The following is a 20,271-nucleotide window of genomic DNA, read 5'->3' on the forward strand; positions in this document are numbered from 1 at the left end:
GCATTGCATTAACCTCTAACTAAGGAGCAGGGAAGTGAAATATGCAGTAAAGTCTCTACACACGCCTGACCTTTCCACCTGCTCTATTATTTCCTGCATTGCAACATGTGGAAGGATGGCATACACAAAAAAAAAAGCCAGTACTCACTTCTTTTCCCTGGCCCAGAGGAAACAGATCTCCTAGCTCTGTATTTTTGCTCTTTTAGCATTTCAGGGTAGATTTGTAATGGTTATGATGAGCCTACTGACAGTTCACAACACACAAATCCCAGTCATCCTTGGTTTAATAAACTGGAATGGATTTTGTCTTGTAAATTTTCCATAAACTTTTATATCATAGATGAACTTTCATGCTTTATTTTGGTGTGAGTGGACTACTTATCTTTACACTGCTGCTCAGTGTTCTTTCACAGCCCGTTTTATTAGCTTTTTTATATTAAGTAAATTCATTTTTTTCTATAATGTTTGTTTTACAGGTGATTCATCTAATTTAAAGTATTTTCTTAAGGACTTCAATTTAGCTTTGCCCTTGAAATTAACATTTAATGTGTTTTACATTTTTGCAATAGAAATTAATTTTTATTTGAATTATTAATCCAGAACTATAACCTACATTCACCATATTTGAATGTTGGTATGGAAAACATCTGTGACCGCTACATTATCCCAGCCAGCTACTGCGAAGAGGACAAACATCTCTGTGCTCTGGAGATCCTGCACTAGTGAAAAAAAGGACCGTATCAAGTCCATTTCAATAGATTAGACACACATACTGGTACTTCTAACGCTCTCACCAGTAAAAAAAAGAAAGAAGAAATAAATACATAAATAAATAAAATAAAACTCCAATCCACAGAGATGTTGTAGAGCCTGTTAAGTGAAGAAGTCAAGGAGCAAGCCACCTTGCAAACCCAGGAGACCTGTCCCTGTTTTATCTGATTCACGTATCTTACTTGCAGAGCACGGAGCAGAAAACGTCACTTCCCCATTAGATAGTCTCTCTGAATGCAAGTGATAAACAGTCTAGAATACTGACACTTTTCTTATGCACCCAGAATATATAGAGATATTTTGCCAACGAAAGCTTTATAGAAAAACATTTTCTTCTATAGTTTTTAACATTTGACAAAAGTAAGAATTCTATGAGCCCCATTCAAATGATTAAAATAATCTGTTAATGCCCTTAGAAAACAAATTCATGAGGTATTAATGCACCACATCATGTAACCTCTCCAATATGAGAGGAAATAAAATTCCACCCAGTTCGAATATTATTACGATCATTCTTTTCTATATATATATATATTCTATGTGTGTATGTATGTATATACACACACAACCCTTTAAAGGTGAGCATATCTTTCAGAAAAGCGTTCCATTGTGAGCTAATACTATCAGGAGGTGTGTAATCAAATGCTGCATTTGGTGGTTTCTTCTACTCATTACTATCTTCACAGTTACATTCTGTTAAGAAATTTGACACCAGTTCTTGCTTGTCTTTAGATTTTAGCTCTTTCTGCATCTCTCTGGCACAAGAAAAGCTTCAGAACACCATAATTTTTGCTTGTGAAGATACGGGTACAGTGAGATGTAGTCACATCTCAGTTTTCTGCTGGATAAACTGACTAGAACAAGCTCAGGAATTATCTTCTTTTAAAACACTTTTATGTCTCGGTAAGTCATTTCTGTGGCTCTCTTTTCGACTGTTACTGCTTTTCAAAACATAAAGGTCATAAAGCAGTGTTCTGAAACTGATTTCCTAAGCATACACTCTTCCCTGTTTCCACTCACTGCACTACCCATTCAAAAATCAAAACATCACCATGAAAGGCCATAGTGTTTCAACTCAAACTCATTGTTCAGCTTTTTCAAAGTGTTTTAAATTAATTATTTTTCTATAAAGTAAATTCTAAATATTTCATTTCTCTTTCATAGCATGGAAAAATACTTTCTCGGATTAGGTCCATCCTACAAGGTCCAAGTTGCTCTAAATCATCACCTTGTAACAAGGTATGTGTTTAACTCACTGTTCATCAACTATTGATTCATCTACAAAATCTGTTAGAAATGCTTTCAGATCATTGATGGAAATGCTGAATAGTGGCAGGCACAGTATTAATTTCCATAGTACCTCTCTAAAATCACCCTTTTAACAACAATTTCATTTGACAACTACTGATTGAGACCTATCAGATACTCGGTTTCAGTCTACATCAGCTGCACATATTAAAGTATAATCTTGCAAATCAGGATGTCATGTAAGTCCTAAGTCAAATGTGTTAAGAACACAAGTATATTACAGCTATATACTTATATTTATCAGCCAAACTTTTATTCTTATTAGTGAATAATAATCAAGTAATTTCCCATAAGCCTATATTGACATGCATTACTACTTTTTTCCATAATTTAATTTGTCATTATTTTCAGATCAAGCCTCCAACGATTTTCCTTGAGAAAAAAAATGAACTTTCCTCAAATTCTAATTACAATTTTTGAACATGAAACGTAGCAAGGTAGCATCAACCTTTTGAAATGTAGTTTCTTTATGTTAAAATCCACTTTTGCTTAAGGTCTCCAAAACATACTGTAAGGCTACCATAAAGCTGTAGGTAAGTTTAACAAGTAAAACACCACTCTTCAGTGGCAGGGTTTTTTTTCCATAGAAAAATATGTATTAGGTGTCAAAGAAGAAATGAGAACCAACAGAACTGGACATGAAGTGAAAACATAGAGGATGCTGGATTAGTAAACAGTGGCGAACAGAACCATCATGAAGCTGAAAGCTGAGATGGAGCAAAAATACATTGATTTTCTCTTTTTGTTTGCTAAGACAACACTTGTAGATCTCCACCCTGAAAATTTTAAAAAGTGTTTTGCAAATCCTATGAAAACCTTTCAAGTGTTTATGTACAGGACGGTACTGTTGATTCTTTGGACTGTTTCCTTGACAGAAGGTGCAACTGAAATGCTGTCAACTTTCTTTCCACAGAAATCCATACATGTTAGAAGTGTAAATGTATTTCTTACCTCAATATGCCATCCAACACCTGTGTTCTTCATTTGCAAAGGAAGTCCCTTCACAACTTGTTCCCTCAGTCTTGTGATGCTTTGAAATGAGAACCATAGCTCATACAGTCCATAATGCCTGAAGAAGGCAGGTTGAAGAAACCAGACTGGATTTCTTTGGACTAGGTAAAAGAAAACTAGTCAGGACTGCACAAACTATTTGAAAGGTTAATATATGAAAGGTTTTGACAGGAGAATGGTGATTGTTCTGCACATCTTTTGGGAATAGAACATGGATACATCAGTCTTACTTGCAGAAATGAAAATAAGATTTCAAAAAGCTTTCTACCTGCAAGGCTGCTGTAGCACTATTGCCAACTATCTCAAGATTGTCCAAAATTCCCTTCAGCAGAGGTTTTCAAGAACATATTTTTAGACACTGTTTCAGGTTAGACTGCTGAGCTAGAAGTTCTCCAGAAGTTCCTTCCAACCATGTACTTCTGTGCTTCCACAACATTTGTGTCTGCATTTTGAAATTAATCTTTCAGTATTAGCCTTTTTTACACAAATGGTTCTGAAAAGTAATTTCCAGTAAAAGTTGGAAGTTAGTATTACTTGGAAACACAGTATATTTTTTTTCCTTTCCAAACAATGTGTGACATATAAGTTCAATATGATACAGCCTTTTTCATTTACATGTACATATACTACAAAAATATTGCAGTTCTGCTTTCAGATGCTATTAAGATTATTATCAGCTTTAAAAGGATGTGAAACATGTAAAAATATCATTTTAACACCAAAAAATACATTTTCACCACAGGTTTTTGTAACAAGACTTGCATATGCAATACATGGAACAATTTAAAAATCATTTTGATGCATTATGAATCACCCGTAAAAAAAATAAATAAGTGAAGACATTCTCAATTTTGGTAAATATTTATAGAGCCAAACAATATGAAGTATATGTAACAATCAACTTTCTAGTGAAAATGTGTGCAAGTGGGTTTATTTTGAAAGGAAAAATCCTACTCCCAGTGTCATACTCAATTAAATTCTCCAGGTAATGACCCCATTTGCATAGAGAGCTGAACCCACAAGTGGGAATTTTAATGGGCACACCACCTGAGTACATTAATTGAGAGTGACACTACTTGAACTAGTTTTGTGCTTACCTCACTGAAAATTCTACTCATATTATTTTTAATGTCAAGCTACAAGTCAAATTTCAAGATGATGGATTTGTTCTTTTTTAAGCATTGAATTTGAATAAAAGAAAGCTTTAATTCTGTTATTCATTGTATAGCTTTAACTAATCTGTAGTTCTGATTCTCACCATTGCTTCATTTTTTCAGTGATTGGAATTTAATTTTATTCATTAATTTGTGAATAATTAGATAGAAAATAATGCCTTTAGCAGCTAAATTGCTTTCGGATTGCTGTTTAATGTACTTTTACCAGAATACGTGTTACAGTTAAGCTGGCATAATAGTTTACTAAAACGTAATTGTGTAAATATGTCTAATTATTCTTTCTGAAGAAACAAGACTGAATATAAAATTTCAGTCATGGATACCTTCATTTTCTTAAACTTAACCTGATGAAAGCTCGATAGTTGCAAAGCAGATTACTGATGCAGAGACAGCAGTTGTCAACAGTAGTGGAATCCTTGTACTGCGTTTCCCTTTATCCTTCACACGCTACTTGTAATGACCTTGAAGTTATTGTGGATTCTAAACCACTGCCGTTAGTCTACATTAAATATGTAATCAAGGTGTCTTCTCCTCACATGAAAAAATCAGACAAATGGAGCTGCATTTCCGAGGGAGGAAAGCAAACCCATGTTGTTTAATGCATTTCTTTTTTCCCAGCTTGTTCTTATTAGTCTTCAGTAACTGAAAGTAGCACAGAATCTAAAAACTAGCATATATATGCCACTATAAAAGGTATTAATTTTGAAATAATGTTCTGCTCCGTTCTTGTGAGAACTTGAAGTCTGCCAGTTTGCAAGATTCTGCAGAGTCCATCCTGACAGAGCTTTCAGTTATTTAATTCAACGAGCAAGACACAATCAATATATTTTGAACTTCATGTATTCAAATATAAACCACTGTTGAACTAGTTATTTAGATATATTCCAAAGATATCATTTTCACAAGTCTATTTGCATATAGCAGTGAACACAGAAAAGATGAAGAAATAATTTACAACATGACATACATCATGGTATTTTCTGAGACCTCCATAACAAAAGCCCTTTTTGTTTTCCTTGAACAACAAAGTTGTTTTTTAAACAAACAAACAAACACATATACAAAAACACTTCATAATAAAGCTAAAGAAACAAAGTTAGGTGCTGTGGAAAAAAGATTGTAATGTGTAACACATACAAGTTGGAGTACAGCATATTCACAGTGTGGTCACTTCGTGCAACTTGGAGATGAGACAAATTGCAGAAGCTTACACCACTGATTGAAGAGGAATTGTATAGTGCTTGGGCACCAATTACATACCCTACTGAGATGATATAAAGAGCCTCAATTACAGTGGAGTATTTTGTCAGTTAAAATAGCATATGCATATCAGAATAAAAATTAGTAAGATACTACTCAAAATATAAAATGTATTATACAATTTTTCATCCAGCGTCCCATTTTTATGAGCACTGAATGGTAATGTACTAACAATTGCTATAATAGACATACATAAAGGAGGTAAACAGGATTGCATGTAGTGTCTTATTAAATTAAGTTTTAAGTGAGGTGAACTGAGAGACTGAAAACCATATGGAGGTTAAGATCATCTAATCAAACTCAATATCTGACTGTTTCACAGAATGGTAATTCAGAGAAATTTCTCTTTCCAACTATACTAGAAATAGTCCATCATATCAAAGACTTGTGAAGAGAAACACCATCCTTTTATGTCACTAGTACCAAATCACCGGTAAATAGCAGATGCAAGTGCTTACAAGGAGGCTGAATTTTGTAGAGGGAATCAACTTCTCATTTGAGTATACTGAGCAGCGAAAAAGTGCATCATGGAAATTGGCACAGGGTCTTATTTTTATTGAACTTCTTTCAACATCCTGATGCTAAAATTGAGCTAATGTCCCCCTGATCCCTTTGGAAGTGGCAAAAACTGGCAGAAGTGCTAGAAGACAGGAAAAAAGGTAAGATTAATGCCTGTCAATTCTAGAGCTACTACTGTCACCATCAACACTACCTCTTTTGACACATGGTGTGTGCACTCACATATGGATAGAGAGAGGGACAGAGAGAAGACACCGGGGAGATATTTCTCTAATCTTTAATTTAATTTGGGGGCCAAGAGTAAGACTTCAGATACATGATTAATTCTATGATTCATTCTGTGATATATCTGTTGCCTTTCAGAAGGTTACAAGACTGCTGACAAAAGGAGTTTTACTGTGGAAATATATCAATACAATTGGCATTGCTCTCCAAGAACATATATCAAATATTGCAATCATTAAGACATTTTTTTTAAATGTGTGAATAGCTCTGAAAAGCTTCTCATTTAGAAGATTATAAAAACAATGATTCACATAACTCAACAACCAGTTCTTAACAAGAGTACTATGGCTGAAATAAAGTCAGTATTCAATCCAAAAGCTCCCAGATGTTCATTACCCTTCTTCACAGAAGTCTTTTGTTTCCTAGAAATATTATGTATTATGGATCCTGGTTAGAACATCTATAAGAAGTCCCAAATGATGCTATTTGTCTATGCCTCTATAAGTCCTCTTACACAAACAATTATTTTGGCCCATAACGTCAAGAGCAAGACTTCATGGTACAAGCACGATTTCTGTCAGTTTTAACATCTTTTCTCTATAATGCCCAGAAGCAACACAGATTTTTTTAGGCCCACGTATACGCATGCTAGGACATCCAATAACTTTAAAATAGACAGAAAAATTTGTGCAAAAGACTGTAGACATGCAGCCTCTGCAGTTTTAAAGTAGCATAAGCATGTTCACACTCAGTTTAAGCCATCATAAAAAAATATCTTTGCTTAAATCAGTTTAAATGGTCTACTCTATCTGTGTTCAAACTAGCTGATTTTAGAAACATATTTTACTTTAAAATATTGGCACTGTGTCTAGGCCTTCATTTCATAGGCCACATGGGCCATTAGACCTTAATATGTCTACTGCAATTCCATAAACTGACTACACTCTGTTCAGCTTGTTTTTCGTAAACAGAAGCGTATTGCTGCAGACGTATTAAAATAATTTTCATTTTGATCAAATTTAATCATTACTGGATTTCCACCTCATTAATAGAATTTCACTAGGGAATGAAAGTGCCTTCTTAATGACAAACTTTTTTACCGTTGCAGATTTATGCTAGCACAGCTTCTAACATTAGTTGGTTTAGCTCCACCTGTAAGACAAGTCACCTACACCCGTTCACCCTCTGTGCAATCACACAAGAGCCAAAGCCTTCAGGAAGTATTATAACAGAAAAAAAAAAAAAAATCAAAAATAAGACGTGAAATTATCATTCAGAAGAGTGACAAGGCAAGACTAGAAGATTTCCAGAAGTTTCAAAATAAAGGTCTTTATTTCAAAATAGTGTTTGAGAATAGCACATCCAGTTGATATAAAATACAAGTAGCAAATTATCATTTTTCAAATGGGCCAGTTTGCAGAACTATTTACTGAAACACTGTACAAGTTCACAAGAACTATTATAAAATAGACAGTTAAGTTCTGATGGTTTAATTTCATTTAAACTATATTTTCACATTTGTGTCCTTCTAATTCTGCTTGTTTAAATTACACAAGGTGCTTACAAGATTGCCTATGGAGTGAAAATTACAAAACAGAATCTAAGAATATAAATACAGAAAGGAATTCCTCAAACTAAATACTAATATTCTCTGCTACAAAGATACATTTTACAAAAGTGCTAATATTTCTATGACAAATATCTCTATGACGAATAGTAGCAGACTACATTTAAATGTCAAACAAATCACACAATTTTTTTTTCAATTGTTCATAATACTTTGATACTTCTAATCACTATTAGGTTTAATAAACACTATTTTCACTTCCTAGTATTTCACAAATGAAGTGGGAAAAGAAAGAATATTTCTGCGTGTGTGTGTGCATGTGAAAGTCTGTACACATACGCATATAAACATGAAGAGAGTTCTTGTAATTATTATTTGTATTTTAACAGGACTGGAAGTAAATACTTCATAGTAAATATATTTCCCAGGTTTTCATAGTTTCAACAAATAAAAAAAAAACACTCTGAATTCCTGTAAGAAGAAACAAGAGTTTGTATAGAGCAAACTGTGTAAATAACTTTTACACAGAAAAGGGATCCTAGAGTTTTGGGGTTTTTTTTTAATATTGTATCATCCTGTGGTACAAGTAATTTTGACTAACTTCCAGTATTCACTAAAAGCCTGATATGCAAATGTGCGGTTTTCCAAACACAGAACTAGAACTGCTCCAGCACAGACATCCTGGTGGGACAGGAGCCTGGAAGTCTCCTTCCCTGCTCTCAAAGGCACAATCAGACAAGAAACAGCCATAATTTACCTCTCTGTGACCAGAAGGACACAAGGAAGGCCAGCTTATGGTGCTGCCCAGCCCCGGAGAGCATGTCCCCACCACCACAGCGTCAACCATAGACCTACAATGGCCTACACCTTTTCCAAGGTGCATCGAGTCCCAGTGCTCACTGTGATGCCCCCAATTTCCCCAGAGGCATTATGCCTTACAAAGGCAAAATGCCTCCAGGCACTGCCACTCAGCCAAGGCACCTCTTCCCCCTTCCCAATGTGGTTCAGACTTTTAGGAGTCATAATTGAGCCCCATGGGCCTGATTCTGAGCTCAGGGAATTTATCAATTTAACTATATGATTCCTTATTAGCCTGCCTATTACCATAATACCTTTGTGCTCTCTAGCTGGAGCTAAACCAATGGAATATTCTGACATTAATGGAAATGCACTTTGTTTATGCAACACAGATATGAATCTGGCCCAATATATGGAAAAAAAAGAAATACAATAAGAATCAATTCTTGTAGTAACTATCAAGAACAGATAAGAAACCCTCTGAGTAAATCTGCATTGCATCAGGATACACCACAATATTGCAGATGTTGAGGCAAAACATAACACCTCCCAGCTCCCTAGTATAGTTGAGGATTCAGCTATGTTACCTTCAGTGATAACTTGCAGTAGTAGGCACTACTAGTCAGTGTTCACAGGGAGAAGCTTTGGTTAATATCAGACCATTTGTTGACTTAGCTTCACACTCCTGTGATCTTCAGCTTGTCACATTTACAAAAACTGAATTCACTACAGCGGACAGAGACATTTATGGTCAATTCACTCAACAGAAATATGCTATTGACTATTGATGACTTGTAACAAGGCCTAGATTTACTAGATCCAACAATCTACAAATGAGAATTCTGGTGTGTAGATAGGAAAGTTTGTGAGATCAAGATGTACAGGTAGTTTACACAGAAAAATTAATGAGCTACAGACATGGAGGAGAAAAACCAGCAGATGGTAAAGAAAATAGGTACCATTATTCCCTAAACCTTGGAATACCAGAAACTTCTTTATGTGTTGGATAAAATTCATTTCACAACCACAATGACAGATATTTCTCAGAAAATTCTAATGGTGCAATAGAGAAAGTTGCTCACTGGATCCTAACTGTCTTTTTCAAACATTTAAAATCATATTCCATTTATTTTTAAAGGATATAATACACTATAAAAATGTCCTTTGTTTACACAGTTATTTAAAAATAACACTTAAAATGTATTTGAGAATAAGCATTTTTGCATTTGCTTTTTGCATTCAATGATAAAATGCCTTGATCAAGTCAGTTTTACTTTGGTCTTTAGACTCTGTTTAAATTCTGTGATCTTCTGTATATCTTTCTCACACAGTAAAGAAATAAATACTAAGTTATGTGATAACTGGCTATAAAGCTACAAACACTGACAAGGCCACTAATGTACAGGTTTAGATTATTAACTTCTGATACTTTCCCTTTTATAGCCAAATTTTGAAGATTTGTAAGTTTATTAGTCAGTTAGTTTGATATATTTCTTGTCTACAGAAATTTCCAAAGTATCTTCTAAAAAGAAGCATTTCAAGTAGTATTAGTACTGAAGTAAAATAGAAGTTCTCTATTCTGTCTTCATTGATAACAACAAAATTTTGGTACTCTAGTACGTGTTAAAACTTACATTGATTTCATTTCTTCCTGTAGCATCAATATTGACAATGGGAAATACCAGGAATCTCTCTCAGACCAATGAGACATTCAAAAGAAATATTGCCAATGTGACCTCTGTAGCAAAACCAGCAGTAGATTCCTGATGCTGACTTTTGAATTCATTTTAAAATAAGAAAACAAAGTTGCTTTCAACCCACAGAGATTGAAATAAAGACATTTTGCTTTTCAAAATGCCTGTGAAGGCATGTTATGCATGGAAGCATTTGAGTGTTTAAACATCCAAGTAGGTAAAGGCAAATACTTAAGGTTTTGCCCTGTAGTCTCTAACCAAAACCTGTCACTCAATTTGAATGGCAATTTTGCCTTCATACAGCCTGCAGTATCAGGCCTATAACTCCATTTCAATAAAGTCTTCCATTTGCAAAGCCAAAAGGAAGCTGGAATGTAGACTGAGTTTCACATACAAAACTATACAATTTGTGTTAGAATACAGATTTGACAATTGCTTTTAAAAATATATATTTATATATAGGGAATTAACAGTGCAATACCAGTTGGTGGTGTGAAAATCTTACCTTGTCTTTCTTCAAATGTATTTAAAGATCTCCAGTTTTATAGAGAATAAAATAAAAAGGGATAAATATTTCAGGATGGGAAGCAGATCCCACAGCATTCCATGCAGATCTCCAAGCAATCTGAAGATTCACAACATGCGTCCATTATGCCACAGTCCATATCACAGGGACAGTTACAGTCATCGCCCATCTCATCCCCACAGCAACAGCAGCAGGACTCCGAGGTGCAGATGCCGCAGGATGCCTGTCCCAGAACAATGTTACAGAGGGTGACAAATTCACAGAACAAGCAAGCCAGGATACAGTGAACGCAGCAATCTTCATAGGTGCCAGTTCAGCACAATGCCATGTAGGAGGAGAAATAAAAGAAAAAAAAAAGAAAAAAAAAAAAAAAAGAAAAAGGAACAAATCATTAATACCTTATTCTAGAAGCAGATATATCACAATGTCAAATAAGTAGCTCAAAGACAGCAATTCAGAGTAGACATAACCTATGACCATTAAGAACATGTTTCCCATCTTCAAGGTTACTTATGTAACCTAACTTATCTTTAATTTAATATTGGTTTTGGTACAAGTTTCCTTCCCCCACTTCACTTTATGCAAATCCCAAGTACTAAATACCTGCTTAGATGCACTTCTCCAGTTATTTATTATGTAAAATATCCATATCTACTATACTCAATCATAACTTCTTCCAGCACGCCCAGAAATTATTAAAAAAAAAATAAAATCCACATATGAAAGAAACTAAAACTATTTCCAGTCTCTCCCATGGCATCTCAGCCTTCTGAATCTGCTTTGTTTGGCTTGATAGTTACAGAGAAAAAGAAGGGAGTTGCCATATAATTTTTGCTTTCTTTATAGTTTTATGCACATCTTAAATCTAGCATAACAGCATGTTATATGTATTTTTATACTTCCAATAATATATAAAACACTCAATCAAAACTCAGATTTTTCTATTGCTTTTCTACACAGATCTCTTGGCAGTCCTTCTAATGTACCACTTTAATCTTCAATAGAGTTCATAACTACACCTGAATATCAATATCCATCTCTCATAAGTAATGATAAATTACATGAGGTAATTGAGTAGGTGTCCCACAAATTGTCAGCAAAAAATATGGCACCCAAAGAGGTAATGTGTCAAATAGTTTTCATGGTTGTTCTTTCCTAGCCTCAGCTTTCATCCTTATTTTTAGTCACAAATCACTGACAATTGGGAAAACGTTCCTGGGAAAATATCCTACACCTCATCCTTTCCCTGTCTCTATAGTCTATCACAGGTATCTGCTCCAAGAGGCCAGTATGAAAGACAGCATATGGAGCTATATGGGCATTTGGCCTGACCATCTACAGATGTTACGTTCTTCCAGTTCACAGGCTGAAGACTGTTACCATATGGGGAAAGTTTGCAATTATTTGCAACAGTAATACAATTAGCAGGTCTCCTAAATGTATTTATAATGTAAAAAATGGTGGAGTAACCATGGTAAGTATCTTGATGGATTCAAAGTACCTCTAATATTGTGGAAACTTTGGCTGTGAGATGGTGTAGACATGACTTTATGCAAGTAAGCACCAATACTTAAAGCAATGCAGCGACAGAGGCTCAGACCTGCAAAATCTCTCCCAACAAGCAAAGTAACTACCTGAGTTCTTAGGCCACTCTAAATATCAAACTGCTAGGGATGGATTTCACCTACTTACTATTCTACTTAGACCGCAACTTAACCTGGGAATATCTGTACCGCAATGGGATCAAAATACACAAACTCAAAATACACAAAATGAGCACTTAACATCCAAAAGAAGAAATAGAAACATAAGGGAAAGCAAGAATGAAAAACAAAAAAATAAAAAAAACACAACCTCAAAAACTCCATACTACTGTGCAGGAAGCAAAACTGAGAAGAAACCACCGGTAAGACTGAGCTGTTTCTAAAGAAAGTTGCTGCTTGTATTAAACGGCTGCTTTTCCCAAAGAAATACTGTCGTGAAATAAATGACCTTCAGAGAAAACCCAGAAGATATGTGAAATAAAGCTGGGGAGTATCAGTTCACTGAAGAGGACCAAAGCCAGACTGATAGCGATTAATTAGCTGGTTGTCATGGAGATGGTGTTAAATTTGTTCAGGTAAAATCTCCTTTCAGATTTTCTTTTAATATGAAGGGAAAAGATAAAGAAGCCAAGAGTTCTATCTAAGAAACCTTCGTATTTGAGGAACTGAGATTTTTACTATTTTGCATCTTTAAAATGCAGTTGATGGAAGCTAATACCACAACGAATTTTGTTCTCCAAATGTTTTTTTTAAGCAAAACACCATAATAAAACTTTATGTGTATTAGTATTGAAAATAAGATGCTCAACAAAATCTTGCCTGCTTCATGCAGGGATATGTAAAATTGCAGGGAGAGAAATAAACATTCACAGAAATTATAATATACATATTTACTGATGGACAAGAGACAGAGTTCACAGGTTAAGCAAAAGGGACTGCATTCAGAAAGCACCTTCTGGACCCACAAGGGAAGTTCTCCCTCCTAAACTAAAAAACAACCCCACTAAATCAATACTTACAAGGAGCGACTGTGTTGATGTAAATTAAGGTATTTCAAAGGTAAAAGGTACTAAAAATGGTTCAAGACACAGAAGGAAATTTTGACCATTAGTACTATGATAGAAACTCTGTGGAGGGTCTTTCCATCTCTTCTTCACTGACTGAAAGAGTAAAAGGATTTATTTACCTACTAGTTATTTTTATTTCTTTCTCCCTGGATTGCAAAATTAGTTTTCCATTTAGAAAATCTTTATGTAACAATTCTACTTAACCTGCACAAACACTTAACATAGAAATATCCTTTACTGCTCTCTTCATTCTTGCAATGACTCATTTGTACAATGAACATAAACTTTGATCCACGTTTCAAGGACAAACCCAAAATAATCATGCTTTTATATTCTTCATGTTATTGACTTTTAATAGCTATCCAGGTAGCAATTATTTAACACATGACAAAGCATGCTGTTACCTAGCCCTACCTGACTTGCTGAATTCAGAATCATGACTCTAGCCGTCTGTAATACATTCAGATAAAATGAGTGTATGACTCCCACTCCTTAGTTTCTTAGCTACAGATGTGATCATAAGAAAAAGATAAAGTCACAGTGGTTTTTGTTTGTTTGTTTTGCAATAATAACAAACATGCTACACAAAACTCACACATACTTCTCTAGTACCCATATTCCTACAGCAACCTGTCAGTTCCATAGAAAAAATTCTATAGCTAAAAACCACCTCCATTCAGCCACAAAGAAGATATTATATAAAACCCACTCCAAAAGATATGACCTCAGGTTTTTCATTACCATGTTAGAGACCACTAAAATGTATTTCACTGCTTGCACAAGACTCCCTAATAATTCTTTGCTGCTTCCAGGACCAAAGAGTCTATTTTAAATTACAGATTATTTTAAATTTCAAAACTATTTAACATGTTAAGAATAAAGACTATACTTAACTTCTACTCTTTGACCTTACCACATCAAAATCCTAATAGTTTTTGCAGATGAGTGAGTAGTGGAACACATTAATCCAACTGGAACTAAATGCAATTTATATAGCTGGGAAGAATTTGGAAAAAAGGATAAATTTGATGATCTTAATGTCTGACAACATGTTTTCTGGAGATCTTAAATATATTTTAGTCTTTTCTGATAAAGCAATGATACAGCAATATCGGTTATGACACTGTATTGCTGTAAAGAGCAGCTAGCTTAAAATGATCTATTTCTTTACATCTGCCTTAGTTCCCTTATCAAATGCATTTATCACGTTTGTTGACTATGACCCAAGCTCCCAAAAGCTATGCTGAATGCCATAAATTACGATAGGCCTGGTCTGTATGCAGTGGTAGTATATTTTATTAGATCAACTCACAGTTGGGGAAAAAATATGAGCTTTCAGACACAAATGCTCATCTTCAATTACCCTTTCCTTTTGCCTGGGATGAAAGCTAAACCTGACATTAAAAAGGTCATCCCATGCAGCATTTTTAAATACCGATGTAAGTAAAGCTGTTTCCTTAGTCCTTTGGCACACCCCCAAAAGTTACAGATTTGTTAGGGAACTTCATCAAAACTGTTAAACAATGCCAAGGCAAACAGAAACCTAAGAAACTCGTCCAAGTTTTTGCTGGCTATATCATACACACACATCCAGCTACTTTGTGCCGATTTAACCAAAGAGTGTATACAGTACATGTAACATCTACTTTAACTGGGTTATAAATGTTACCACAGACAATATCCAGACAAGAAACAGACTGAAATCTTTTAAAACTGTTTACACAGTTATTCAAAGACCAGGGGGCCCTCTCTATACTTTATCTCAGTTATAACAGCTATGATAATTTAAGGAAAAGAAACAACATCAACAATAAAACAACTTTAGTGTCCATGTCTTTAAACATTTGCACCTGCACACCACTTTTTATTTCTAAAATCTTTGCATACAGCTATTACTGGGATATCCATATCCTTTTAAATACTGAAATAGATATTTATTTTATTTCAACTTCCCTTTATCTGTTCCTCTTCATTTTTATGAAAAGGTGCAGCTCTACTTAAGGAACAGACTTTACAGAGAACTATCGACGATCAAAACTGTACAAGGTACGCAGAAGTTCACCTGAAAATGTACAGAGAAAACATACACGCAGGCTGATCTGTGCTGCTTTTGTAATGTTTGACACTAACCTGCCGCAAACCGACCCAATAAGCTTTCACATCAAGCAAGTCGGTCACATATGATAAAAGGTTTTCGTGTCAGCAATGGTAAATAAGCTCACTTACAGGGTGGTGACCTTGGTCAGCTTCTTACTAACTATATTCTCCAAGTTCAGACAACTCGAAACAAATCTCCAGGCACTCTGCTGTCTCACAGTGAAAATCAAAAAGGGTAAAACCGCAATCAAAGTGGTAGCTGAGGTCCTCAGCAGGGGTTTACTCCGGGCCCCCGCAGAGCCCTGAACAGAAGCCCCAGCAAGAGCACGTGCTTCCCGTGGCAGCAGTGGATGAACACACGATGCCGATGGTGGAGACAGCCCCCAGCCAGGGTGGCACAGAGAGAGAGAAGAGAAACCACCCCGCTCAGGTTTCTAAAAGGTGTCCATTACACTGAGGTTGTGTGCAACCTTCCCAAGCAGCAGCACACATGCCATCGCACCACTGTTCCACTAGCATACGTGGTTAGTGTGCAGCCTCTGCTGCCCAGCCCCTTCCAGAAAACTCACCACACCCAGGACAATGCTCAAGGCAAAACACGAAATGCAGAGAGAATAAACTGACCTGTTGTGTGGAGTATAGTTACCTCTAGATAACAGAGTTGCATTTATTTGGATGGGGGAAAATGAAGCTATAAATCATAATATATGTGATATTTAACATTTTAAAATGGAAAACTATCATCTCTATCAATCAAGAAAACTAAAATGTCACCTGAACAGGCAAATTACACTGCAAAACACATAAAAACTTCCATCAAAGCTTATATTCTAAATTCTTGATACAGATATAACCTCAGGAGTAAAATGATCCAGTTGAAACAATCAAATGTACTAAGAAATGTGCCAATTCACAGTATCTAAGGCTTCCTTAGAATACAAAGCTTTCATTGCCATTGCTCATCACTGAGACTACTCAGGTGCTACTAGACCATAACCTTATAAAACTGATACTGCAGGAAGACCTTTTTTTGCTACAGACCGTTTTCCACTCAGTCCTGCTACACAACACGTAAATCACTTCCCAAGACTTCTATGCAAACAAAAATACAAACCATACTTAAAACACACCGCTATTCAAAATCCCTTATATGGTAACGTTATTTGCCCACTGCCTGATTGACAACTACATTCTGATACAATCACATCTAACAAAAAAAAAAATCTCTGTTTATCACTTCATGCTCAGACACAAATCCACTTTGAATCAATTTCAAAAAGATAACAATGGAAACTTTGTCCCAAATAGAGAGATTTGCAGGATACTAAGTAAGTAGCTGCCTAAATGCTACTTAATGCTCTGAGATAGATTTCAGAAGTGTATGCATGTTTTTAAAATACAAGAGAGAGAGATGGCCGGTAGATATTTCTCCAGTGTTATGCTATTCACGGTGTAACACACACTTATACTGAATTTCAGTAAATAACACCAATACAATGTCAGAACAATATATAAAAGAAAAATTACTGCTGCTCTTGTGGCACTCAAGAGAACATAATAAGAAGAATATTAATAATAATAAGTAATAAAAAATTCCTATTCAAAATCATATGTACAAAAGGAAAGTTGATTGAAAACTATTTTTCAGTTTATACGAAGTTATATAAACCAAAGTAAGATGCTCCTACTCCAAACAGAGGCCTGCTGCTCTGCTAAGAGAACTACTCGCTACTTTCCCTGTATATGCACCTCGTGGCTCTTAAGATGCTGGCTTAATACAAAGGCTATTTGGTGGACTTGCTTTGTCTCAGTTAAGCCATCAATATCACTTCGGATACTCTAATAAATTAATGTAATCAGCAGCATGAGTTAAATAGTGCCCACCAACCCCATGCTTGGATTCAACATCTAGAACAGATGGAGTTGCATTATACTAAAAAAGAAGGGTAAAAAAAGTCCCATTCAAATCCACCCTGAAATGTTCAATTTTAAACATCGGACGTAAAAAGAAAAAAACAACATGTGTTGGGTGAGATTGTTCACTGCACATCTAAGCTCAGTTGCTCAAGACACACAGTCCAGAAGGTTGAGGGAGATTGCTTCAGGCCTTGCTCCAGGAAAAGTATGGGTGGTAACTTAGATCTGGCAGCAAGCTGACATTGCCTGTCCTTCCCCAGAGCCTCCCATCGATGCTGCAGGCTTTCTTATCTACTTCACTCCTTATTACACTTCTTAAGACCTATCTTGAAAAAAATCCTTGGAAAGAAGATGCCTTCTAGTGCCTCTCTGATTTAGAGCCTGGGAAGGAATAAGGTGAAGATCTCACCATACATACAGGAGGCAGGCTCATAATCCAATCATCATAGTTTAATGAACTACCATTTCCAGATGAATACGGCAATTGTGTATGCTCTCAGCCTTTTGAATATGTGAGGTACTGCCCTAAATGCAAATTGTCACAAGAGACTGGAGTTGTGGAAACTACCCTGACAAATGTTAAAACTTGTGAGGTCACAGAAACTGGACCAGAAGTGAGAGTTCCATTTCAAAACAGTATTCCCTCTCTCCATCATTAACTTTTAATAAACTATTGCTTCGATTAAAAAAATGCATAACATCAGGCTTCATAAGGTTTTATTAAGAAAACTTGGTTTGGTTTGGGTTTTTCAAAATAATTAGTGCCTACTTCATTTTACACCCTCCACCACCTTAATTAAATTCTTCTTCCATCCTTCACGCTGCCCAGCTGATTCTTCCCTTTCCCTCTCCAACTCTGTATATGTCATTATTACTCACCTTCTGCTACTTTGACACACATATGTATGTATGTATTCAGCTATATGTTTTTCTTCATTTCCTAACATCTAGATTTACTGTCCAGTTACCTCATTGCTGTCTCCTTTAGTTTTCCCTCTTTAAGTTACACTGGACAGGTACCACTGCTTCCAAACACAGCAGCTGGACTGCCTTCTTTTTAGTCATTTACATTTGCTTTTTCAGGTTTCTAAGGTGTTTCTCTGCACTATTTATAACAGGTGTAAGAGAGTGACAATTCTCTTTGCTAGTGGTCTACCAACCAGTTTTGGAAGAATTGTGACACCTCTGACATAAATAATTTAAAATATTGTTAAAATTTCTTTGAATTAAAAAAAATCTTTTATTCCCAATATGCACTGAAACCTACACAGTCCCTCTGAAAAAAATCTTTAGAACTGAAATAGTGGTTTAAAACTGGTTTTTAAGAGAGACACTCCTACTATTTCATCATTCCTTTCTTGTTTGGTTGGTTGGTTTTTTATAGTGTAAGTTATGGAGATGAGTAAGATTTCTTCTGGGACAATATGGATTAATAATAAATGCAGAGGAAGAGCAGAGCTGGTGAGTGCGCTCACACCCTTCTAAGCCTCACTGGATGTGAAAGTGTTTCTTAACAGCCTATTCTGAAATGCTGACACAACTCTATATGTTACAGGGAGATTTTAAAGCTTTTATACTACCACTACCAAAATGCCTGTTACATTTGAAGCACTTCAAATGCAGCTTCAATTCCGAGAGCTCACAAGATGCAATCTACAGCACAAGTGGAGCTTGTGTCTGGAACAATTAATATAAGAGTTGTTAATAACTATGATGGGAGAAATTTGGTGGACTGGAGGACGGCGGGGCTTTATAGCCTGCATTAAGGCTGCCTAGTGCTTTGGAAACCAAGAGGAGCAGTACTGACCTTCTTAATGGGAAGACGTGGCTAAAATAGCACTGAACTTCATTTAGGTTTTGGGTGCTTATACAGAAGTTTGCAGTATATGATGGAGCACGCTGCATTTGGTACACCTTTTAATTAAGCTTAAGCCCAAATATGCTGCTGCGCAGGATGGGTGGCAATCCAGGATGTTTCTTGATTCTATTCTGCTTCAAGAACTATCAAGATTTTCTGTTCTGTCAATAGATAAGATATTCTAGACCAAAATACCTACCAGACCTAGACTTATTTTGCATTACTCCAGTGTGGTACTCCAGAAATATTAACATCTTGCACTTTAAGAAGAAATTAGAAGAATGCAGCTCCCAGCAGCTTTTGGGAGGGAATAAGAAAAAAATGAAAAATATTTTCTTTTTTTCTATAGTTTAAACTCAGCTTGATAACCAGAATTTTCACTTTTCTTCCTTCTGAAGACATACTCTATTTCTTATCTATGGCCACTTTCTTTCACTTAACAAAACCACGTATTCTTCTGACTGTCAGTAGAGCAGAGTACTCAAGGTGGAACACAAGGCGGATGAAGCAAAAGTGTATGGCATGTATTTTCAGTTTGTTTTGGTTTGGGTTTTTTTTGGTTGTTTGGGTTTTTTTGTTTGCTTTATTTTTTGTTTGTTTGTTTGGGTTTTTGTGGGTTTTTGTTTGTTTTGGTCTGGTTTGGGTTTGGTTTTGGCTTTTGTTTTGGTTTTGTTTGTTTGGGTTTTTTTAAAGCTATATATTAGAATACAAAAGCCAAGGTCATACATAAGGAATAGCAAAACTAAACTGAATCTGAGGATCTGAAAGCATTGAAGTTTGCCTGTATTTCTTTCTTCAAAAATTATCTGGACACTAAAGTAGCTGAAGGAACTGAAGTAGCTGAGTTAATTTGGGTGATTGATTATTCAATACTCACAGTAAAAATTTAATATGATTTTTCTCTTTCTGCATAAGATTACACAAGAAATTGCAT

General features: G+C 35.5%; 1 protein-coding gene across 3 annotated transcripts in view; it reads right to left on the minus strand.

The window, feature by feature from the left end:
• Window positions 1–7,572: 7,572 nt before the first annotated feature.
• The window catches only part of MDFIC (MyoD family inhibitor domain containing), a 50,280-nt gene continuing 37,581 nt past the window's right edge, over window positions 7,573–20,271 (minus strand). For 2 of the 3 annotated variants that reach the window (XM_080340686.1, XM_080340687.1), the window contains exon 5: window positions 7,573–11,151. In XM_080340686.1, the coding sequence (XP_080196812.1) occupies window positions 10,904–11,151 (248 nt within the window). In that variant the 3' untranslated portion in view covers window positions 7,573–10,903. Of the gene's footprint in view, window positions 11,152–19,343; window positions 19,499–20,271 lie in introns of those variants that run through there. The other variant, XM_080340688.1, reaches the window with a different exon arrangement.

This window comes from Nesoenas mayeri, assembly GCF_963082525.1.
Source record: "Nesoenas mayeri genome assembly, chromosome: 1".
NCBI lineage: Eukaryota > Metazoa > Chordata > Aves > Columbiformes > Columbidae > Nesoenas > Nesoenas mayeri.